Raw genomic sequence first — 23,138 nt, 5'->3', positions numbered from 1 at the left:
CACTTTCACTTTCACCTTCCGTCACACTTTCGGGGCACCACACAAACCAATCAAGTCCTCCGCCAGTTCTTTCCAATATTTTCTCATATTTTCTAATCTGTCATTCCTCGGATCTTCTCCCTCTCTTCCCACTTCACAAGGCAACCTCAATAATCTCGAGGTCAGCCAGACTTCCTTCTGACTCGACCAGACCATCTGGCAACTATCAACATTGCCACCAGCAATCATGTTCCGCCGCCGCTGGTCTGCTCTACCCGAGGACCCTGTGTTCCCCTCGGACATCACGAAGCTTGGGTAAGCGCCTGCCTTTGCGTTCGCTCAGGTGAAGCTAATACCAGCAGCTACTTCGTCGACATTGATGATGAGATTCATAAGATCGGAGACCCCAGCTTCTACTTCAAGTACTTCCTTACCAAGAACGAGCGCGTAAACGACCGCCAGCGTTTCCACTTCAATGGCAAGTCCCATTGCAGACCACTTCCTGCCAATTTTACTAATGTCCGCACAGAGGCCATCCGCGATGTCGTCCACGAGCGCCTCGAGAATCTCGGCATGAGTAAGACGCTCCTTCCTCTTGGCACCCCGGCCACTTCTCCCCACGTGCCCATCTTCACCAGTGGCAATCTCTCCACTGCCTCCCGCGTCGTCGTCATTTTCGGCGAGCCTTGCCAGGATCTCGGCAATGTGGCTCTTCGCGTCGCCAATAGATCTGGCGGAATCGATAAGGGCAGCATGGTCTCCATCGTCCGGGAGCTACTCAAGCAGCGATCCTCTGCCACCGATCCTTCCCCTCCTGGTATCATTCTTGCCAACGCCGGCGAGCTGTGGTGGTGGCCTGAGGGACAGAAGCCTCTGAGCCCCGTCTCGGCCTGCGCTGTTCCGATGGCAAGCATGGTTCACCACGGCCGCGCTCACAACCCCAAGGTCCATGCCATTCCCAAGAACGAGCACCCGCTGGCGCACATTCAGTACGTCCTCGACGAGGCTATCCCCGCCATCACCAATGCGACTGCTTCCATCGACATCATCGGCATCGGTCTGAGCGCCGACCACATCATGAAGGCCCTCGACAACCCTGGCACCTTTGATGCTATCGGCAAGAGAATCAACACACTTTCGGCCATCGGCTGCAGCACCAGCGCCGACGAGCTTTCTCACGAACCCCTCAAGGATCTCCTCGTCCGCCGCGGTCGAGCCTACATTACGGATGAGGCTGCCGCCATGACGCCCGTTGCGAAGCCCGGTGGCAACCCCAACACGGCTTCATTCACCCAACATGGCTGCACCGTCTTCTCTTCTGGCGAGGTCTACTACATTGAGTTGATGCTCATCACCAGCCGCGTCCCGATTCTCGCCTGGCTTGAAGAGGTTGCCAAGGCAGGACCTGATTACCGCCACCCTGAGATCGTTCCCGTCAACCCGGCCATGCCTACCGACGAGGAGTGGGCCGCGACCACTTCCTCCTTCGACAAGATGTGGGAACAGATGCCGGAGTATGCGAAGCCCAGCATCGGATACGCCGTGCCCAAGGAGGTTGCCGAGCAAGCCAAGGCCCTCGAAGAACTGGAGCTTCACATGGAGGCTCAGGTTCAGAAGCAGCTCGGAACCAACAACGACGACGGCGACGACGAGGAGGAGCAGTTGTTGCAGAGAGCTGAACGCTAGGATATTTCAGGTCGTGCAGCTCCAGCTCCTATCGCGGTCTAAGGCTTCACACCCGGCATATCAGTAGGCCAGGACGGGCACATGCATAGACTTCCTCACACGCAAGGCCAATTTCGCACGGGAGGGAAGGAGTGATGGAGTGTGTTTTCAGATAGAAGGCTGTCATTGAGGGGACGCATGGAACAGCGCAGCATCCAACTCCCAGCAATAGAGTGTTCTGGGGCTCAGCCGAGGATGGTGTGGTTGGCGGTGCTCATCTGCTCTCTGCAAAGCTGCAGTACACAGTCATAGGGCATAGATAGGGAATCGAATTTCTTGGTATCATGGCTCTGCATTTTGAGTGTGTGATGTTGAACAATATTTTACAGCAGCACAGAGTGCCCACAAGTCTTACGCCCGAAGCAGTGATGCAAGCCCAGCAGCAGGCGGCTCAACATTCACTAGGAGCTCCCTGGTGCGGCGTATCCTCTCTGTGACAACGTCTTGCTCCGCAGCCCACCGTCCATCAACCGTCTTGGCCTCGCTCCAGAATCCGAACGTAGACTTAGTAGGCGCGGCATTCTTCTTCGCCTCCTCCTCTTTGGCAAGCTTCGCCACCATAGCAGACCAGTTCTCCAGTCCAACACCCAAACATTCGCGACACGTCTGGCGAGCCTCCCTGTCGCCGCCAACCGTGCCGACCTTGCGGAGCTGTTCCTCAGCAAGGTCGACAGCGTCTCTCGTCCAAGCCAGGCCCTCCTCGCGGTTCGCCTTGGCGTCCTTCGTCGCGAAGAGGATTTCGCCAATGTACAGGTTCAGGCTGGCCTCCTCACAAAGCTCCTTGGAATGTCTCCAGGGCGGGCGGGAGCCGTCATCAGGCGGGGGCGGGTACTTTGGCGCCGCGGCGGCGTTCCAGACTCTCTGCCACAGAGACATGGGGACCTCTTGCGGGCGCTCCTGGCCCGGCAGAGGCGTCGTGGGAAGGGCGCGGCGAGCGCGGAGGACGGAGATGAAGATGGGCAGCGCCGCGTTGACGTCGCCGCTCCTCGCCTTGTGCGTGGCGATCGACGTCAAGACGGTCAGAACGTTCTCGGAGGGTGGTGTCGTCTTGTCGTTGATAGTGTATGTGCGTCCGTCAACCAGCGAGGCGGAGGCAGTCTCCGTGGCCAGGGCAAGGGCCCATTGGTACATCTTCTCCGCGGCATCGGACATGCTCTTGAAATCAAGGAATGACGCATATGCCAGCGCGGCGTCCATCTTCTGGCGGTTCGTGAAGCCCTTCGTTGTCAAGATGCGCAGGTAGGTGTTCTCCGCGGGCTCGAATGCGACTTCGCAGTCCTCCTCTCTGGGCGCCTTGTCGACCCCATGGGGGATCGGCTTGGGATGCGGATTTGACGGTCCGATGACCATCTCGGGAGGGAAGACACGATTGCTCGTTCGATCCTTTACCCATCCGTCCATCTGCTCCTGACCCTGCGCCATCAGCATCAGAACCTCGTAGTATCCCCTCCTCCACTCCTCGCTCTTGGCCGACACATCCTTGCCAGCGGCGCCCAGCCCGTCAATCGACAACGGCTCGTCCAGGAGCTCCCTGATCCCCTTGCCGTCGCGTTCTACGTCCTCCAATATGCTCAGCGCCTCTTTACACGAGATGATGACCTCTGCCCAGTCGACGTTCCTCAGGTGCGGGTTGACGGCCGCGCTCTTGGCCCCGCGGATCCACATGCGCGTGCGGATGGACCACTCATGCGGCGTCGGGAACTCCTTCTCGAGCGCCTCCTGGTTGAGGAGGAAGACGATGGCGAGAACGCAGGCGGCGCCGCCCCAGATGGAGACGTTGTAGCGCAGGAAGAGGCTGCCCTCCCAGCGCAGCCATCGCTTCTTCTCGGTGGTGAAGTAGCGCGCGCGGGGGCGGTTGGTGACGGGTATCGTGAGGAAGGGGAGCTGGGGGCGGGTGGTGCTGCTGCGCGCGGTGAGGGCGGTGTTGCTCGTGAAGGGGCGGGTGGTTTGTTGCAGGCGGAACAGCCTCTGGAGGAGGATCCGGCGGAGGGCGAGGCGTTGGCGCATTTTCGGCTGCTGCGGGGCCTTTCGCTATGTTCAGATGGGGGTGCCAATCATGGACGGGTGAATTCGCGAGGTCGGGATCGTGGGGTTGATTTGCTGCTAGGAGCTCGACGTGGAAATCTTGAAGCTGCCCTTGTCTGGTTGTGCCATTGAAATCTGGGGGGAAGCAGTGGGGTGGAAGGTCCCCGTGCTGGTCCCGCTGACGCGGGACACTTTAGTCTCGTCTGATTGGCCATTGACCGAAAATCCATTTTTTGACCTTGCTCGCTGATGATGGTGCAACATTTTGATTTTCACGACTGAGACCCAATTGCTACTCCAAGAGGGTCAACCTGTTTGATAGAAGGTTAGACCGGCTCGGTTTCTTGCCGTCTCAATTGTTCTCCTCAAGCGAAACTCGCCAGGAATTCCCCTATACCCTTTTTTCATCATGAGCATACGAGTATAAAATGTCTTCACTTTTTTCCAAAGCGGCGTCAAATCCGCACATACAACTGGCAGCAACAGCGCTACTGTCCGGCGCGACGGTAGCATGTCTTATTTTCGGCTACCAAGCGTTCGAACGAGAAGAACGAATTCATGACCTCAAAAACTCCATCCCCGCCTCCGTTGACTCATCTGGAAATGTAAAGTCAACCCCTCCATATGTGACTGAAAACCTCACGACTAACTCATTTTAAAAAGCTCACTTCATACGGCGGCGCCTCTCCCCCTGTCGACAAGGAGGATGCCCGCAACCAAGCCCTGGCCCGTCGCGCCCAAGCCGGTGACTTCGACGAAGAACTGATCCTGGAACAACTAGCCCGCAACCGCGTCTTCCTCAAGGACGACGGCCTCCGCAAGCTGCGCTCGGCCTTCGTCGTCGTCGTCGGCGTCGGCGGCGTCGGCTCCCACTGCACCGCCGCCCTCGCCCGCTCCGGCGTCTCCAAGATCCGCCTCATCGACTTCGACCAGGTCACCCTCAGCTCCCTCAACCGCCACGCCGTCGCCACCCTCGCGGACGTCGGCATCCCCAAGGTCCAGTGTCTCTACCGCCGCCTCATCGCCATCACCCCGTGGGCCCGCTTCGAGCTCAAGAACCAAAAGTTCGAGAAGGACGTCGCTGCCGAGCTGCTCGCGCCGTGGGCCGAGGACGGCCAGAAGCCCGACTTCGTGGTGGACGCCATCGACAACATCGACACCAAGGTTGCCCTGCTCAAGTACTGCCATGACCACCAGATTCCTGTTATTTCCAGCATGGGCGCCGGTGCCAAGGGTGATCCTACTCGTATCAACGTTGCGGACATCGGCGCCAGCACCGACGACGGTCTCTCGAGGGCTACGCGCAGGAAGCTGAAGCTGCTTGGTGTGACTAGTGGTATTCCTGTCGTGTACTCCAACGAGGTGGCGGCCGAAGGCAAGGCTGCTCTGCTGCCCCTCTCCGAGGAGGAGTTCAAGAAGGGCACCGTTGGCGATCTCAGCGTTCTTCCCAGCTTCAGAGTGCGAATCCTCCCCGTTCTTGGAACCATGCCCGCCGTTTTTGGATACATTGTCGCGAACCACGTTATTCTTAGCATCTCAGGTAAGAAACATTCAACCCATGTCAAGACCATGGCTAACAGTGAGCTAGGATACCCCCTCGACTACGTCCCGGCGAAGAACCGCGACAAGCTCTACGGCGACATCGTCGGCTTCGTCCAGGGCTCCGAGACCCGCCTCGTCAAGCACCGAGACGGCGTCGAGGCATCCATGGGCATCCGGGTCCCCGTCTCCCTCGGTGATGCCGCTTTCTTGACCGAAGAGCTCTGGAAGGGCCGCAGCGCCGTCACCGGTCTCATTAACAGGCTCGTGCTCGTGCGGTGGAAGAGGCCTGAGGGCAAGACGAAGCTCGTCATTGGTGAGGGCTCCGAGCAGCAGAAGTGGACCAACATCCGGTTCCGCGACCTGGTCTGCATGACGAGGGACGAGGCTCTCCGTCACGAGAAGGAGTATCTCAACGGAGAGAAGAACCTGGAGGACTTGTACGACGCGGAGGTGATTGCGCGGGTCGAGGCCAGGTTGCAAGAGGCTGCCGAGGCGGAGAAGGATAGACTTTAGAAGATAGAGTGTCATTTGATCATGATTCCATGTCCAACTATTAAAAACTAGTGCAATTCTAACGAAGCACATACATGCCCCTTTTTGAAGTCTCTCCGTTCTTGCCTAGGTGGTGGATACAGTGTGTAGAGCTGTGTATGTTGGTGGATATTACACTGTGGGTCAAGCCCATAAGCTTGTCGCGTCCAGTCGCGTTCCTTCTTCTTTTGCGCACCAACCGAAGGCAATCCACCTCCATCTTCTGCCAGGCTTCCTGACAACGAAACGTCGCGCACCTCGTGAGAATCTACGAGGCAGTTCAGATGATTGAACTTGTCGCACAATACTTGTCGGGCGTCCTGGCAGTTTAGCCATCCAGCCTGCGTTTGGATCGCTACTGCCATCACAGAGCCCCAAGACTGACCATTTGATTCTAGATCAACGCACTCGGTCGGCGACAGCTCGAGAGCTTCTTTCCAGCCATGCCATCACTCCCAGCATTTTTATTCCTCTTCACGAAGCGCCTCTAATCCAGCGCGTGTGCTCTCTCGCTCGCTGGGTGGCTGTCTCCCAAGCGGGAAGCAGCATCCTGCCGATGCGCCTGAGATCGTCAACGTCGTTTCTGTTCCTGATCACTCACCACTTTTCGAGCAAGCCACCGTTTCCATCCCCTTACTGCTTTCAGAATATCGTCTGCGCTGATGACAACTCTCACAAGGTTATGGGATCGCCGAACGGTGTGGTCTCTAACGAAACCCGCCATTTGGTGACAGGACCAGCACCAAGAACAGAGATCTGAGCAGGCACCAGCTGGGTTTCCCCCAGTCTGGGAACAACTCGTTGCGTTTCTCTTCTAGGCTTGCTCACGTTCTGAGATCACGCGCCGCAATGACCGACAAATTGCAACAAGTCTAGAAGCAAGGTCGTTGGCCAACGGCTGCGACCCCTTCGGGGTTGTGGCTTGCCTCGACTATGCGCATGACAGCACGTATATAGTTTTCAATCGGAGCTGGCCGGTAAGTTCAATCTTTGACGCTGTTGACACTTGCTAACGGGAGACAGATCTCAGAACTGCTCGCCCAGTGGCTGCGCAGCGAGGAATTCAGAATTGCCCGGTGATGACCCAGAGTCCGAAAAGCCAAATTTGCAGACAGCACGAGGGTACATCCAGTCACTTTGGCGGAGCCCATCGGCCGTTGTCCGTGAGAACAATAAGAGAGCTAATCTGAGGGCATTTTCCTTTCGTTGTGTGGTTTAGTTGTGTGCTTGGTGTTTCTGTCAAGTGGCAGCTGTTGACTTAGAAATCTGGATACTGTGGCGGTTCTGTTTAGGTATGAGAGAATGCATTACAGTACAATTTACGTTGATTTTTAGACATCATCCGCTCACGCGAGAATGCATGAAAAACTGCGATGAAGTTGAAGATGCACAGAACGACAGATGGTAAGTGTCGGCGTCTCTTCCCTCGGCTTGGTCGGTGCAGGGATTCCAGCTCAGCGGAATGCACCCCGCGGACAGCTGTACAGCGGAAGAAGCTGTGAGCTTAGCGTGCTCAGCCCTAGCTTATCGGCGCATCCACATGTCGCAAACAGCAACTCGATGACGCGACCATCCAGATATCGAAGACCTCGTCGGGCTAAAACGGTACCGGACTGAGAGACCCTTTTATTAATGTTCCATCCCGTCTCTTTCCAGCCCTTGCCTACACCAACCCCGCGGTTCTGGGGTAGAAATTTAGCACATTCCGTCTTCTCCCTCACTAGCCATGCGTCCTTCATCTACCTGTGCTGCTTCCATGGTTGTCCGAATGCGCCGAGCGCCGAGTTGACCTTGGGCGCCAACCTTGATGAACGTGGACAGCCTAGCGAAGTATCTCTGAGCCATCAAGTTGCACAGAAAGCAAGAAACGGACAGATTCGACCTCACCCAGGATTTTTTTCCTACACCCGGGGCCATGGACCCTACCATCCTTGAAGAGCTCGAAAAGAGCTCCAACGACATCGCCTTTCGCGCGCGTCCCAACCACGTCCACCACACGTGGGCCAAGACCTTCTACTCCCTCCCGGAGCTGTACATCCAGCCCGAGTCCCTCGCCGAGATCGAAAAGGTGGTGAACCTCGCGCGCAAATGCCGCCGCCGCATCGTGACCACCGGCTGCGGCCACTCGCCGTCCAACATCACCTGCACCTCGAGCTGGCTGGTCAACCTCGACAACTACAACCGCATCCTGTCCGTGGACAAGTCCTCGGGCCTGGCGATCATCCAGAGCGGCATTCGCCTATACGCCCTCTGCGATGAGCTCGAGCGCCACGGCCTGGCCATGCCGAACCTGGGCAGCATCAACCAGCAGTCCATCGCCGGCGCCATCTCGACGGGCACCCACGGCAGCAGCCTCTTCCACGGGCTCATGTCCGAAGACGTGCTGGCGCTGAAGATCACCCTCGCCAACGGCAAGACCGAGATATGCTCGCACGACGAGAACCCCGCGCTCTTCCGCGCCGCGCTGCTGTCGCTCGGCGCGCTGGGCATCATCACCGAAATCACCTTCCGCGCTGTGCGCTCCTTCACCCTGAGATGGACGCAGACCATCGATACAGACGTCAAGATGCTGAACGCGTGGAATAAGGACCTGTGGACGCAGAGCGAGTTCGTTCGCGTGTGGTGGTTCCCGTACACCAGGAGAGCAGTGGTCTGGAGGGCGGACAAGACGGACGAGAAGCTTGTCGAGCCACCGAGGAGGAACTACGATGGCGCGTTGGGATATTACGTTTACCACAACCTGCTATACCTGGCGCAGTACGTGCCGCGAATCCTTCCCATGGTTGAGTGGTTCGTCTTCGGCATGCAATACGGCTTCTCCAACGGCTCGACCATCTCCGCCGTCCAACCCAGTCGCAAGGCGCTCCTCATGAACTGCCTCTACTCACAATTCGTCAACGAGTGGGCCATCCCGCTCGAACGGGGCCCCGAGGCCCTCCGCCGTCTATCGTCATGGCTAAACCACCTAAAACCGTCGGACCCGGATTACGTCCCCCACAACATTCCCTTCTCCGCCAAAGGCCTCTACGTCCACGCGCCGGTCGAGGTGCGCGTAAGCGACACGACCTTGACCTCCAACGTGCGGCCGTACCTCGACCCGACCTCCCCCGACGGACCGACGCTGTACCTGAACGCGACGCTGTACCGGCCGTACCTCATGGACCCGCCCTGCCGGGCGCGGTACTACGAGGCCTTCGAGTGGCTGATGGAAGATCTCGGGGGCAAGCCGCACTGGGCCAAGAATTTCCTCGCGAGCGAGGCGGTGGAGGACTTTTACGGCAGGGAGCTGGCCGAGTGGCGGTCTGTGAGGAACGCGGCTGACCCGGAGGGTATGTTCGTCGGGCAGTGGCATCGCGAGAAGGTGCTTGGCAAGGGACCCAGACTTGCGCTGGAAGAAGCTGAGTCTGGGAGGACACGGACAAAGGACGGTGGTTTGGAAGTTGCGGGTGTTGTGGGAAAGCCGTAGATACGGCTACTTCTTTGTATCCTTGCCGCCGCAGATGCATTCGAGTGCGTGGCGTTTGGAGGGTCTACGCCAGCAAACTACACGAATAGTATTTTCTTGTGACATTATTTCATTCTAAGATGGTACTACTTAAACTACTCGTAAAGTACTACATGGGCAGGCACTATGCATTGGGTAACCTTGGAGTAGCCCACGTAAGGGGGCCTGGCGTCGCAGCTTCCATATCTCACGATTCCATTTCCTTCGCCTCGATTTGCCCGAGCCCTTGAAAAAGCTTTCTACTGCCCAACACCTCGTTGTACAACTCAATTTCCTGCGACATCACATGTCGAAGTTCGACACCACTACTTTGCAATCTTTCTAGAAAAGAAGTCCACTGAGGTGTCTTGGGCGAAAAAATCCAGGAATGCCAATGGAGGTCAGTCGCAACTTGCCTTGTATGCCTCCAGCTCGGCGGGGTATCTTCTGCCTCACGAAGTAGATAGCTTGTCTGGAAGAATGCCCATTCGTTGAGAACGACTGGCGCCCTATTGGTGAACTCACGCTGCATGAGTTTGAGGTTTGGGAGCCAGTGCCTCATCTCCAGCAGCCACTTGTTCTCTGATGTGAGCCCGTTCATGTTCTCGATGATTGACTTACACTCGCTGAACCACGTTTGAACGACGATGTTCTCGATGTATCTGAGCCACTGAAGATGCGGTAAGTCGTCGATCAGATCCACTTGAGGAGTCTCCGTTTCCAGGTTTATAAAGTCCACCTCCCAGTTGATCATGACGTCCGACCTAGTGCCCTGCTCAGTTGGTTGCGAGAACGACCAGGGGTCTAGGCTCTTGCGACGATACGTGGGAAATCCGAACCGCTTGCGAAGGCCGCGAGCCACGGACCTCGACATACGATCAATGGTGTTGTCGATGGAGTAGTAGTAACTCTTTGCGTTCCAGTTGCAGCCTGGGGCAACGGGGTATAAATCCCAGGGTGATAGGATAGTATTTTTACCTATAAGATCCTCGTAGCCCTCCCAATGCGCGAGGAACTGCCGTGGGATGAGGTAGAACTCTTTCCATATCATTCGTTGAATGGCCGGAGGGAGTTGGGGGAATCGATGGAAAGTCGTGCCCAAGGAACATTCGTTTCTAGGCGAAGGCTCGTCAATCTCCATCATGTTGATGTATGTTGCTGTCTTGGTAGGGGAAACGGAGCAATTAAAGAGGTGCGATGCAAGGCTTTAATACTCGTGTGAAAATTTCAAGAATTGCCCCTAGGGCCATCAAATCTGGGTGTGAGTCAAACGTATCGGTCCATGTGTTGAATGAAGACTCGGTTTGTTGAATGATGGCCAGACCATCGAGGTATTTGATGAGTTGGCCTCGGGGCGAAGAGGTGTTTGAGGCCAGTGAGGCCAATAGAGACGTCAGGGCCATGACAGATGAAATTGGTAGGGACGATAGAACCACTAGGACTGCAAGCCTTTATTGTAGAAGTATCAACGTCAGCGAAATTATTGCGCAATGCCGCTCCTGGTCACGACATGGTGTCAGTTCAAGGCGCTGAGAAGACAACCAGCCCAAAGAGACATAATACAGACACAACGGCAGGTTACCAGAGCGACGTGCGATTCCAAGACTCGTGTCAAAGATATTAATCCATCGAAGCACAGATACCAAGACCCCAACAGCCGCTGATAAGTGAACAAGAGGCACCGACCGTCACAATTTCTAAACGAAGCCAGCAGTACGCGTGTCTCTTACTCGCAATTGGCGATGTGTGATTGGACAAATCGGTCACTGCTGTCAACTGCAGTTGGGACACTGTGCCTCCGATCAGCATCAGCGCGCTCGAATAGGAAGCTGGAATCCTGCGCCAGGGGATGCGACTGATAACTTGGCGAATGGATAAGAACCTCGTGTTTCGCAAAACCGTTGGTTATCTAGCTAGTCGCAACGCGCTTTCCCAGCGCATCTTATGTTTTTGACCATTTCCCAAGTGTAAGTCACGTAGCCTCTGAGCGTGACTGACATCATGAGCGACGCCGACAACTATTTCGGCCCGCAGGTCAACGGCTACTTTGACTTCACTGTGCTCTTTGAGCAGAGCATCTTGTCCATCCTGCCCACCGCCCTTCTCATCCTCCTTGCTCCGGTTCGCATCACCTGGTTGCTTCGCAATGACGTCCGCGTTCGAGCAGGAAAGCTGCTGTGGTTGAAACTGGTAATATCAAATTCTACGGCAAATCAGGTTTCGTATAATGAGCTAATTCGTGTAGGTCGCAATTTCTGTGTTCCTATGCCTCCAGATCGTTCTCATAGCACTATGGTCCATACCATCAACACCCAGAGCTCGCACCTCGGTCGCAGAAAGCGCGCTGGGCTTGATCGAAGCAATCGCCCTCGGTGCCCTATCTTACACGGAGCACAAGCGTTCCATCAGGCCTTCGGCACTCATCGGCCTGTATCTGTTTCTTACCATCGTCCTCGACATCGCGCAAGCCAGAACACTATGGCTCAGAGACGGTCTGAACTCGGTCGCGGGCGTCTTTACCGCCTCGTTAGTAGTCAAGGTGGTCATTCTCGCCCTTGAAGAGACTCCCAAGCGAGTTCTTTTGGCCAGCAGTGAGAAGGATGTTGCTGTCGAATCCACTACCGGTGTCGTCAGCAGAAGCCTCTTCTGGTGGCTCAATTCGTTATTCTTCCAGGGCTTCAGGCTTCTCATCGGTCTTGAGGATCTGGGTTCCATCGACCCCAAATTTGACTCGGCGCGTCTGCTTGGCATGCTAGACAGAGCGTGGGCTACAAGTGCGTAACGCCGTTTCATCTACAGATGTCATCTAACTTTGCATAGGTAAGAAGGATAGCAAATGGAGCTTGGTCATCAGCACGTTCTGGGCATACAGAACCACCTTCCTTGCTGGTGTTTTGCCCCGTCTTTTGTTCGCGGGCTTCACGTTCGCCCAACCGCTGCTCGTCAACCGCATAGTCAACTTCGTCGGCAGCCCGTGGGGGGAGGACTCAAGGAACACAGCTGCCGGCCTGGTCGGCGCTACGGCTTGCATCTACGTCGGACTTGCCGTGGGTCTTTCATCTATCCCCTACGCATCATAGGTTAACAGCCACAGATATCTCGATGCTGGTACCAGCACATGACATTCCAGCTCGTAACCCTCTTCCGCGGCGGCCTCGTGTCGCTCATCTTCAAGAAGACCTTGGACCTAGACGCGTCGGCGATCAAAGACTCCGCGCCAGTCACATTGATGAGTGTCGACATTGAGAATATCGCCGTGTCTTTGACGTTCATCCATGATATCTGGCCTGCGGTTGTTGAGCTTCCAATTGGGATCTACCTCCTGTACCGTCAAGTCGGACCACCTTGCTTCCTCCTTCTCGTCCCCGGGCTCCGTGAGTAAATTTCATCTGCCCATTTCCCAAGCCGCTGCTAACGAACGTAAAGTCTGCACTGCGGTTACCACAAAGTTATCTGCGCGCATGGCCCCGGCCCGTGTTGCGTGGAACGAAGGTGTTCAGAAGCGTATCTCAATCACATCATCACTACTTAACCAGATCAAGGGTGTCAAGATGATGGGTCTCGCCGACCATTTCTCCAGCATAGTGCAAAAGTTTCGCATCACGGAGCTGAAGCTCTCCGTCAAGTTCAGAATTCTTATCACTTTTCTCAGTGTGATTGGTAAGATCTTTTCACCTCACTTCTAGTAATCTGACAACTGACACCACGTTTCCAGTTGGAGCTGCCGATCAGATCACACCCGTGGTCATCATCGCCGCCGCCGTCTTCTGGACTCGGGCCGAACAAGGCTTGAGCATAGCCGAGGCCTTCACTGCCCTGTCGATTATCGTTCTCGTGTCTGCCCCCTTTATGAAGTTGATCGTTTCCATCATTCAACTCGTGGGTGCTCTTGGCTGCTTTACCCGAATCCAGGAGTTCCTTCTCTTGGACGAACTCGAAGACCGGCGGGAGATCTTAACCAACTCTGAGAAGTCCTCTCTGGACTCTGCGCGACTGCCGCCCAGCCTCCACGGGTCAGACTTGCAACCCCTGACCCCAGAGCATCAAGTCTCGGCCAGCAATGCGGTCGAGTTGCAGTCATTGAGAGCTACGACTCTCAGACCGCCATCCATCGAACTGGGCAAGCTACTTGTCAGCATCAATGAAGCGAAGTTCACTTTGAAAGACGGCACCGAGATCCTAAGGGATATCTCACTTGTACTGAAGAAGGGCTCCATCTCCATGCTTGTTGGCCGTGTTGGCTGTGGCAAGTCTTCACTCCTCAAAGGTATACTCGGCGAGTTGGTGATCTCTTCCGGCACTGTGACTCTACATACCTCTTCCGTTGCATTCTGCGACCAAGCCGCCTGGCTGCGTAATATTTCCGTCAAGGACAACATCATCGGCCAAGTCCCTTATGATGCCGCTTGGTTCTCGGCGGTCGTCCGCGCATGCAGTCTGGACCAGGACATTGCTCTGTTTCCCAAAGCTGAGGATACTCTTGTTGGCACTGGCGGGGTGGCTTTGAGTGGTGGGCAAAAACAACGAGTGGTAAGTCAGTCTCTGCGGCGTCATTCCATCGTGGCTCACGGACTTCCAGGCACTCGCTCGCGCAGTATACTCTCGAAAAAAGCTGCTCCTTCTCGACGACGTCTTCAGTGGTCTTGACAATAAAACCTCAAAAGCGGTGTTTCAACGCCTGTTGGGGCCTAATGGTCTTCTTCGACAGGCTGGCATGACCGTACTCCTTGCCACCAGTCATGGTAAGTCTTCTCACAGGCAATACTAACTCTATAGACTAACATGCTTTTAGTGAACTTCCTTCATGCTGCCGATTGCATTACTATGATCGAAGATGGTACCATTATCCGTAATCAGATCGCTTTCGACTCCGTACCACGGTCTGTGTGGGGTCATCTCGCTCAGGACGTCAAGGGCAAGGAGCTTGCAGAAGACCACGATCATGATGCCGAAGAGCTGACCGAAGATGAAGCGAAGACCATCAAAGTAGAGGCTTCAGTACCAACTAATGCCAGGGTCACCGAGGCAGAGCTCACGAGACAGACAGGGGACACCGAGGTTTATAGGCTCTACTTCAGTTCCATCGGGTGGCGGATGTTAGGTCCCTTCGTATTCATGATCGTTTTGTATGTGGGCTTTACCAAGCTTCCCCGTAAGTGTCCTTCAACTATGCAAATTTCGATCGTGAGGCTTGCTGACCTCTCAATTACAGAGGTTTGGCTGCGAGTGTGGACAGAAGAGGGCACGAACGAACGTCCGGCCATGTACTTCGGTATCTACCTCATGTTCGCTTTGCTCTATCTCGTCATGAACGCCGTCTCCTTGAGGTAAGTTTTCTTTTTTTTTTTTCTTGTGGACTTTGATGCTAATAACTCAAGTTTCTGGATGCTCACTGTCGTCCCTCGATCCGCACGCCATCTCCACCAGATGCTCCTTGACGCTGTCCTCGCGTATGTACCCAGATCTCCTCTCATCACACTCAACTAACAAACGCCCCAGTGCCCCTCTGGTCTTCTTCACAACGACAGATAGCGGCGTGACCCTCAACAGATTCAGTCAAGACATGACCCTTATAGACCACCGCCTTCCCATGTCCGCCTTTGCAACCCTCCACACCTTCCTCCTCGTCATTGCCGAAACAGCTCTCATCGCCTCCGGCGCATCCTACTTCGCTGCCCTCATCCCCCCTTCCTTCGTGGCCCTCTACCTTCTCCAGAAATACTATCTCCGCACCTCCCGTCAGCTCCGTCACATCGACCTCGAAGCCAAATCTCCTCTATTCACCCACTTCACCGAGGTCCTCGCCGGTCTACCCACACTCCGCGCCTTCTCCTGGCGTTCGGCCATGCTGCACGAGAGCCAGACTCTACTGGACGCATCGCAGAGGCCGTACTATCTCTTCTTCTGTGTCCAGCGCTGGCTGAATGTCGTCCTGGATCTCTTTGTTGCAGGAATGGCGCTCTGCCTGGTTGCTTTCGCATTGCACTTCAATAATACTACTACCAAAGGCGCCATCGGTCTGGCAATGGTCAACATCATCAGCTTCAACCGGACGCTTGCTGAATTCATCGAGATGTGGACTATGCTGGAGACAAGCTTGGGGGCTATTACAAGGCTCAAGTACTTCATTGAGCACACCCCTCGCGAAGACCGAGAGTGCGAGAAAGACATGCCCCCTCCGTCTTGGCCAGAGAACGGCAAGATTCAAATTGGCAACGTGACTGCAGCTTACAGGTCCGCATTGTTCCCTCTTCCTCCGTTTCAGATTATCCACTGACGTTTATTCCTCACCAGCGACGAAACCGATCCCGTCGTACGAGATGTGACTCTCACAATCCAGCCCGGCCAGAAAGTCGGCATTTGCGGCCGTTCAGGCAGCGGCAAATCCTCCCTCCTCCTGGCCCTCCTCCGTCTTCTCGACACCGATCCCAACAGCACTCTATCCATCGACTCCGAGTCCCTGACAACAATGTCTCGCAACAAGATCCGCACGTCCCTTACAACCCTTCCTCAAGACCCTGTTCTCTTGCCGGGCACAGTCCGTGACAACATTGATCCCGCAGGCCACACCCCTGACGCAGACCTCATCGACATCCTCCGCAAGACCCGAGTCTGGGACGCTCTGGAGGCAAGGGGTGGACTGGAGGTGGAGATGTCCGAGGTAGGGCTTTCTGCTGGCCAGAAGCAGTTGTTTTGTCTTGCGAGAGCGGTGTTGAAGCATGGACCTGTGGTTTTGCTTGACGAGGCGACAAGTAATGTTGATCATGGTACCGATGAGGAGGTTAGGAGAGTTCTGGCGGAAGAATTTGATGACAGTACTGTTGTGGAAGTTGCGCATCGGTTGGAGGCTATCATTGGATACGATGTCGTCGTCGTTATGCATGAGGGGAGAGTTGTGGAGGTTGGAGACCCAAGGGAACTGTTGGGGAGGACCTCCAGATTTAAGGGTTTATGGGATAGTCGCGCGGCGTAGAATTGGAGTGATCCCTACGGCCCTACAACGATAGGAATCTCGACGTCCAATTTCAGGAAACTGGTATGACTGAATGTCTTCCATATCACAGTTGAAAGGAAGGGGTGGAGGAGCTCATAATCACCCCTGACGACCACTGTGTCTAGATCTCTTTCGGTAGTATCGGCAAGCATCGTTGCAAACGCGTGATAAAGTGGCTGAAGATTTGCATTTCAAAGATCATCAACAATATTCGTGACTGCCCCAAACAGAACCTCGGACCAGATTTGGTAACCCTTCTCGTTGAGATGAACATGGTCTACCAGACACTCATCCTTATCAACCAAGGGTGGCTCCAGAAACTCTATCCGATCTGATTCTTCTTCTTGAAATTGTCGAACGAGCTCAAGATAGTTCTCATTCGCTTTCACGACCAGTTCGTCATTGATATCCTTCCTTCTGAAGAGCCCGACAAGGAGTATCTTCCCGCCCATGCCGAGCAGAGCCTCGACGATCAAGCGAAGTAGAGCTAGATCGTAGTCTCTCAACCCGCGCTTGGGATGCAGGTTGTTTGTGCCCACATGCAACACCCATAATTTGACGTTGCGGTTCCGAAGCGCATCCAGCAGACCACCCAGGGGTCTCGAGGGGTCTGATGAGCCGGTAAGTCGATAGATGACATTTTCGAACTTGTCGCCGCCTACGCCTGCGTTCAAGACGCCCTGTGACCGTGCAGGCTTAGCCGAGGAGGCATGTGGCTGTTGCTGAGCCATGGTTTCGTCGCTAATCATAGTTGTGGAGGGCCATGGGTCGAAGCTCGGAGATAGGCCAGTTGTGATCATGCGTTCGATCATAGAATCTCCTAGCAACACAATAGACGGTTGCGCAGGGTTGTTCTCGAGTTCTACAAGGTGCCTCTCACGAGATGTCTCATGAGACCGCTGCTTGTATTTGCCGTAATGCATCAGATTCTCCATCTTTCCAGGTTTCGACTCATGCGGTGTACTTGACTTGTGAGCAATGAATGATCACGAAGGTTGGGTGATGTGTATAATGTGAGTTGTTGGAGTAAAAGACTTCAAGTTCGTTTTTGCTTGGATTTGAAGTGGTTGCCAGCGTTTGAACATTATTTGAGGCTGTATAATATCCGCCATTCACCGTACGCCAGAGTGCTTGTTGGGGCTGTGCTCGTCTCACGAACCTGCCCAGCCCGCCGTTGACTCATCCGGCATGCATATTTGCATGCATCCCTGACTTTTCATAGCCCACCACGAACAACTCTTCATCCAACTGAATGCAGCTCATCAATTGGAGTAAGTCGAATTAGATCGATGGACCCTTTTGCCGCCAATTGTCAATGACTGATGTAGTAAAAGGTCCAGAGCTAGTATGTAGGAAAAACAATGTTCTGGCGGTCATTAACTACCTGGGAAAGGCTCGGTTCAATTCACGTCATCAGGCTGTAAACGCTTTTACTATCGCCAGCCATGCGGCGACTGGGCGATAATTGAATGGTGGGGGTTTTCAAGGAACCGCCGAGAAATCAGCCTGCGTTCTAGTCCTCAATGACCCCGTTCTTTAATTTGTGAGTAGAATAACACCACGAAGAAGTGAGACGCAATGACTGAGAAGATGAAAGCAGCAAGGACCTTGCGGGACGTCAACCAGGCTCAGAAATATTATCGAAGATCTCACCCCCGAACTCTATCATGGATGTCAGCGTCCGTTGGGTCGCCCACAATACAACTGTCGCCGCATGCAAGCTCTACCTTATCAAAGGTTGAGGAAGCAAGTGTTTGTCGAGTAAAGCTTTAATTCTGGAGTCAGGTACTGTATTATATGCATTGTCTCCAAGACCATGTTTTCTCTCTACGTATATGATCATCCACGCGCACAGTAGCATACCAAAAGACGACCAGAGCAGCACAAGATAAGCAAAGTCTGTCAGTCCGAATAAGCGCTTTCCCGGTATTCGTAGTAGGCAGTACGACTTAGAAGGATCCCGTCTCTTGAAGCCAGACTGTGATCCATTGGTGTTCGTCTCGCGGGGCCAGCTAGCTGGTCAAGGGGGGGGGCTTACCTCCGTGGGCAGCGAATATGGCGTGGCACACGTTAACCAACAAATGTAAATGTTCATCCTAAGAATCTTCAATGGCCGAAGAAAAGTCTCTGGCAGACTGACGAGTATTTGTGGGCCTTTGCAAGAGCCGATTGCATTCAATACAGGCTTGCGATGTAATAGCATTAGTAGTCATACTGTCATTCAGATAAGTACTCAATATAAGGAGTGATGTATTCGCAAACTTGGTATATGGGCCCCATGGCAACTTTCTTGAGTTCCTCCCTGAGCATCCCCATCCCCAGAATTTCACTCATGCGACCATACTATGCACCTTGAAGACCTGCCAGCTGCCTGTTCGGCTACTCTGGAGTTAACCCCTCAATATAATTCCGGTTATCTACTTGTTCTTGTCGCTGCTCATCTTCTTGATGTTGATCAGCTTCTCTGTTCATCCGCTCCTTTCTTACCCGTCTGAAGCCCCTAAACCCCACTACTATTCGTTTCAAGACAACGAGGGTCTTCAAACAGAACAGAGCCGTGACAGTCGGGTTGAAGAAGAAAAACAAGGCAACAAAGAAGCACAGTTGTGCCGCTAACGTCGCGAGGACAAAAACTCTACTGTACTTTGGGGCCTTAGTGTAAATCGCTTCCATGAGCTCTTCGAAGGAGGCCAGCTCAAGACGTCCAGCCTCCTGCCCGAAGGTGTCGGTCCGGGCCTGTAGCTCTATCAGGCGAGTTGTATCAGTCGAATTCGCGGCCGGGGTGTGATCGATTTGCGCGTCGGTAGTTTCGAGACGGACATATGCTGCATGTCGCTCTCTAGTGCTTGATGCCTCCACTGCGACAGCTTGTCCTTGGTTCAGTTTCGGTACTTCGTTGAGAGAATCTTCAGAACTTCTAGAACCTCCAGAGACTCCAATATTATTATCAAGTATGGAGTTTGTGTCGGATGCCTTTGATTTACATCCAGGTGGCACGTCTGTTGTCAAATTCGGGGTCCCTGTGTCCTTTGCGTTAGTCTCCAGCTTTTTCCACTGACATCCCATCAAGATACATACCGCTGGCTTCCATGAAGCTGAACACGAAGACCAGAAGAAGAAGTATTGGCAGAAGCTGGCCAAACTTGGGTTCGAGGAGGGACTTGACATCAATGCTTTCGTAGCGTCCGTAAAATAGTATTTCCACGAACATCTCTGTAGTCCACAACGTAAAGAATACAGAGCCTGATATCGTCCAGAATGTTGATGTTGAAAAGTCTATCGCAATGACCGGGACGATAATGCGCAGCTTCGTTAAAATGGCGTCAGGATGCTGTTGAAGCTTGTGGATGTGACGAGCGCGAGACTGGCCAAGCCTTCGTCCTTCTTGAATCACCAGCTCGTCTCTGTCCACTCGACAGTTTTCATCTCGATATGATAGTCGTAGTAAGCCCAATACCCAGGCGTTGACGGGACAGTATTGCGAGTGAGGCTCCCAAATGCTGAACATGGCGTTATAAAGACCGTAGCTAATGAACCAACTTTCGGCGAGTGAACTCCACATGGTATACGCCCAGTCCACGTTAGGGTCTTTGATATCACAAACGACGTGATTGGAGAGGTAGCCTTGTTCGGCGATCTTGAAGAGGAATACGCTGGCTATCTGGAATACGGTGATGAAAACCATCGAGCCTAGTCGGATCCTGGCTTGTGTCTGGTGCCCAGCAAAGTACCCCTTCAAGGCGACGAGAGTCAACGCATGAACGCCGGTAGCAAAGTACGATAGCGTGATAGCTACGCTGAAAGTGAGATTTGAGACGCTGCAAATCTGCGCGTACATCGCGATAAGAATCACAAGGCTTGCGACAAGTACCTGGTCGCTGATTGTAAGAAGCAGCGCCTCGTATCTCACCATTCGCATCCAGGTCCATGTTTTGGGGTGCTTTTCCAAGAAATTCCAGAGTCGCCTCCAACTCTTCAAGGTAGAGTTGAGCCTCGACACCAATTTCTCGTCGAAGTGAGCATACATGTTATCGGGCAATGTGCGAGACAGATACGCCACGCCCAGCACAGCATTGGACAAGAACGCAGGCATAAAGAATGCCACAAGCACCTGTCGTTACTGTCAGTTGACGGCTCGTAATCATCTTCTGCAAGAGATTCATACTCCAAACCCCATCATATCAGGGTCCGCAACATCCTCCGGGTCTATGTAGTCCGGGCAATCGACTTTCGAGCACGTCGCACCCATCACTTCGAATTACGAATGGTCTGGCAGGTGTGTGCAAGATACCATTCAGGTCTAAGAAATTCTCTGGGAGTGCAATCTTTTCAAGAAACTTGAGCCAGTTCAACCAGAGACCAGGCGACCAATCGAAGCACGGAGAGGACGAGGCACCCAAGACATGCGGGTTGGCTGACACCATGTGCTGCATCTTTGCGCGTCTGCCTCCAGCTGAACGTCGTATGACGCATGGTCTTGCGCGATAGGTTCAAAATGACTCTTCTGAAGTTACCAATCCAGCAAAGGATTATATGCCAAGTCTTGTAGATACAGCCACCAGCGATACATTGAAATCAAAGCGTCCGTATGCATATGCTTGCAGCCATGACTGAAATGGCAAATCTGCAACGGAAAGATGCACATTGCAAAGAATTGCCAGCTATGTGGAGGATAATTGTGAATACCAACAACAAGACTGACAATGACAGTGACGGCGACAACGACGATAGCAACAACACAGACAACAACGGAAAAGACGACGACGCCGACCATGGGTACCACAGTATAGACGACAATATAGACAACGTTGAGATGATCCAACAACTATATCTCATGTCCCCTAATAAGTCTTTCAAATCACTAAGACCATCTCGCCATGCCATCTCTCCGGGACGTCAGCATTGCCACATTGCGACCGAGCTTACAGGCGTGCATCAGATTAGATAGTAAGAGAAAACGCAGAACATGACGCCACACGCTGCCGAAGTGCAATGCAGCAGCAATAAACCTTTGGTCCAATTCTTCAGTAATGGAAAACCCAGGGGAGGAGATATTCCGCCGGCCGCTTTAGGGCCGAGGTTCCCCGAGCCTTGGTTTTAAGCGCTTCGCAACTGCGATCCAACTGCGTCAGGGGCGCAAATCTCCCTCCTCTCTCTCTCCTCATTGCACACAGTGCGGACACACAGGTCGAGAAAGATAGAATTGTCTGATTAAATGGTACGCCGAAAAGGGGGTGATTACTTTTCATACAAACTTGAATGGGATTGGACGTCAGCCTCTAGTCTTGGGCAATTCGTCCGTCCCCCCTCCATCAGGCTGAGATCAGGCTGAGATAAAAACCAATACTACAGAGTAGAAAACGTGACTCGTCATCTTAGGTAGCGACAAGCTGGCCTTGCCATCGAAACAGAATCGAAACATGTTTCATCGCCGTGAGGCTTGAGTTTTGTTTTTCGCAATACAAAGGAAGATGGGTATTTTTCCAGCTTTGAAGAACCGAGTTGTTGATGAAAATGTCGTCATGAACCGCCGAAACATTGAGGCTCGGCAAGAAAAGAAAATTGAACGCCATGAAAGTAAACCAACGAGCCGTGAGGCTATTCCATCTTATCCAGCCGCGAGGCCCTCCGTCTTGATCATCGATGTCCTTTTTTCGCACAACCCATAGTACACGAAAGCCCCGCCATCATTGTGGCTCAGACGCCTGCTCCCGCGGTGCTGTGTGTTCCCGCTTGGCACGAGGGGCCTTTTGACCTTTTGTGATTTTATGGTGGCCGTGTGACCAATATTTTACCCCCAACATGAATGAGACATCCTCAGACGACTATCCCCCATGCACACTGTTAGGACGCCCATAGAGTAAGCTTCCTGCCAGCTGAGATCGTGGGCCATCAAGTCTGCAGGTACGCAGCCTGCCAGACAACTCAATGCCTATGTCTGCGGGAGCTTTCATGGCCATGGCGGTGGGAGTGACCGTGTCGGTGGGAGGAATGGTGGTGTCCCTCCCTGTGCCGTGAAGACGAGGCACTACTTCGTTCAAGTTCACGCTCCATCTCTTCAACTCTGGATCTGTATCCCCTCACAATCTCCTTAATATGTCTTATTCGATCGAAGTCGAGCTCGAGCTCGTCGAGTTGCCGGAGGATCTCGTGGTAACGCTGGATTTCGGCATCGGCGCCCTCGATCAGGTTGCCTGCTCGGTCGAACTGTGCCATGGTGAACATTTGGCTTTGTTCGCTGAGGTAGATGATTTGCTGTTCGATTTGGTTCATGACGCGGTCAAAATACCGTCCTAGCGCTGCTAAAGAGGTGCTGTCCAGCAGCAACAAGCCCTGGGATGAAGCTCGGCTCGCGGCGCGGGACGAATTTGAACCGCCCCCTCCAGCTCCCTGGCCCAGCGCGGCCTGGCCTTGGCGCAGTAGTTGAACTTCTTCATAGCTTAACCCCAATTGCGAGTCCGGCACCGCGTTCGTATGGGTGGTCGACATGGCTCGGTGCAGCGCACCGTGCGCAGTTGGTTGGTTGCTCGACTAGCGTTCGTAGGTGATGCGCTTCGGTGTGGGACAATATGCTTGATGGAACTTCCTTCCTCAGCGGTGCTACAGCGACGTCGATGAAATTCGGAGTCTTGTCCCTGGCGGAGGTGGGGTTCGGGGGAGAGGAGGGGGTCGACGACAGTCGGGGGCGGAGGAGAGCTGCAGCTGCGTGTGCGGATGCGACGAATAGCATGTGCTCTTACTTGGAGCAGAGAAACGTAGCGGCCTTTGTTTGGGCGATTTCAGCGCGCACAAAGTCATGATCTCGAGGAGGCGACAGAGAGCATTGCTGGAGGTCGGAGGTCGGAGTTCGAGCCCGGC

General features: G+C 54.0%; 8 protein-coding genes across 8 annotated transcripts; 4 read left to right on the top strand and 4 right to left on the bottom strand.

Moving 5' to 3' along the window:
- Window positions 1-226: 226 nt before the first annotated feature.
- On the top strand, window positions 227-1,665 carry GCG54_00008764 (uncharacterized protein; the record flags this gene model as incomplete). The annotated part of the gene is made up of 2 exons (XM_045408723.1): window positions 227-294; window positions 342-1,665. 2 exons carry the CDS (start codon window positions 227-229, stop codon window positions 1,663-1,665), a joined length of 1,392 nt encoding a protein of 463 aa, XP_045266466.1.
- Window positions 1,666-2,055: 390 nt separating this feature from the next.
- On the bottom strand, window positions 2,056-3,711 carry GCG54_00008763 (uncharacterized protein; the record flags this gene model as incomplete). The annotated part of the gene is made up of 1 exon (XM_045408722.1): window positions 2,056-3,711. One exon carries the CDS (start codon window positions 3,709-3,711, stop codon window positions 2,056-2,058), a length of 1,656 nt encoding a protein of 551 aa, XP_045266465.1.
- Window positions 3,712-4,157: 446 nt separating this feature from the next.
- On the top strand, window positions 4,158-5,784 carry GCG54_00008762 (tRNA threonylcarbamoyladenosine dehydratase; the record flags this gene model as incomplete). The annotated part of the gene is made up of 3 exons (XM_045408721.1): window positions 4,158-4,334; window positions 4,393-5,269; window positions 5,318-5,784. The coding sequence occupies 3 exons, from the start codon at window positions 4,158-4,160 to the stop codon at window positions 5,782-5,784; spliced, it is 1,521 nt and encodes a 506-aa protein (XP_045266464.1).
- A 1,933-nt stretch (window positions 5,785-7,717) lies between these two features.
- GCG54_00008761 (putative D-arabinono-1 4-lactone oxidase) lies at window positions 7,718-9,268 on the top strand (the record flags this gene model as incomplete). The annotated part of the gene is made up of 1 exon (XM_045408720.1): window positions 7,718-9,268. One exon carries the CDS (start codon window positions 7,718-7,720, stop codon window positions 9,266-9,268), a length of 1,551 nt encoding a protein of 516 aa, XP_045266463.1.
- Window positions 9,269-9,738: 470 nt separating this feature from the next.
- Window positions 9,739-10,430, bottom strand: GCG54_00008760 (uncharacterized protein; the record flags this gene model as incomplete). Its single annotated transcript, XM_045408719.1, has 2 exons — window positions 9,739-9,758; window positions 9,812-10,430. 2 exons carry the CDS (start codon window positions 10,428-10,430, stop codon window positions 9,739-9,741), a joined length of 639 nt encoding a protein of 212 aa, XP_045266462.1.
- Window positions 10,431-11,156: 726 nt separating this feature from the next.
- GCG54_00008759 (ABC transporter FUM19) lies at window positions 11,157-16,259 on the top strand (the record flags this gene model as incomplete). Its single annotated transcript, XM_045408718.1, has 13 exons — window positions 11,157-11,171; window positions 11,267-11,476; window positions 11,532-12,060; window positions 12,107-12,333; window positions 12,381-12,660; window positions 12,713-12,946; window positions 13,002-13,816; window positions 13,866-14,028; window positions 14,079-14,438; window positions 14,499-14,613; window positions 14,665-14,736; window positions 14,786-15,520; window positions 15,581-16,259. 13 exons carry the CDS (start codon window positions 11,157-11,159, stop codon window positions 16,257-16,259), a joined length of 4,434 nt encoding a protein of 1,477 aa, XP_045266461.1.
- Window positions 16,260-16,471: 212 nt separating this feature from the next.
- Window positions 16,472-17,215, bottom strand: GCG54_00008758 (uncharacterized protein; the record flags this gene model as incomplete). The annotated part of the gene is made up of 1 exon (XM_045408717.1): window positions 16,472-17,215. The coding sequence occupies one exon, from the start codon at window positions 17,213-17,215 to the stop codon at window positions 16,472-16,474; it is 744 nt and encodes a 247-aa protein (XP_045266460.1).
- A 5,123-nt stretch (window positions 17,216-22,338) lies between these two features.
- Window positions 22,339-22,769, bottom strand: GCG54_00008757 (uncharacterized protein; the record flags this gene model as incomplete). Its single annotated transcript, XM_045408716.1, is given in 2 exon segments — window positions 22,339-22,350; window positions 22,365-22,769. 2 exon segments carry the CDS (start codon window positions 22,767-22,769, stop codon window positions 22,339-22,341), a joined length of 417 nt encoding a protein of 138 aa, XP_045266459.1.
- Between the last annotated feature and the right edge of the window lie 369 nt (window positions 22,770-23,138).

This window comes from Colletotrichum gloeosporioides (genome assembly GCF_011800055.1).
Source record: "Colletotrichum gloeosporioides strain Lc1 chromosome Unknown consensus_30, whole genome shotgun sequence".
Taxonomy (NCBI): Eukaryota; Fungi; Ascomycota; class Sordariomycetes; order Glomerellales; family Glomerellaceae; genus Colletotrichum; species Colletotrichum gloeosporioides.
This window is presented reverse-complemented; position numbering and strand designations above follow the sequence as displayed.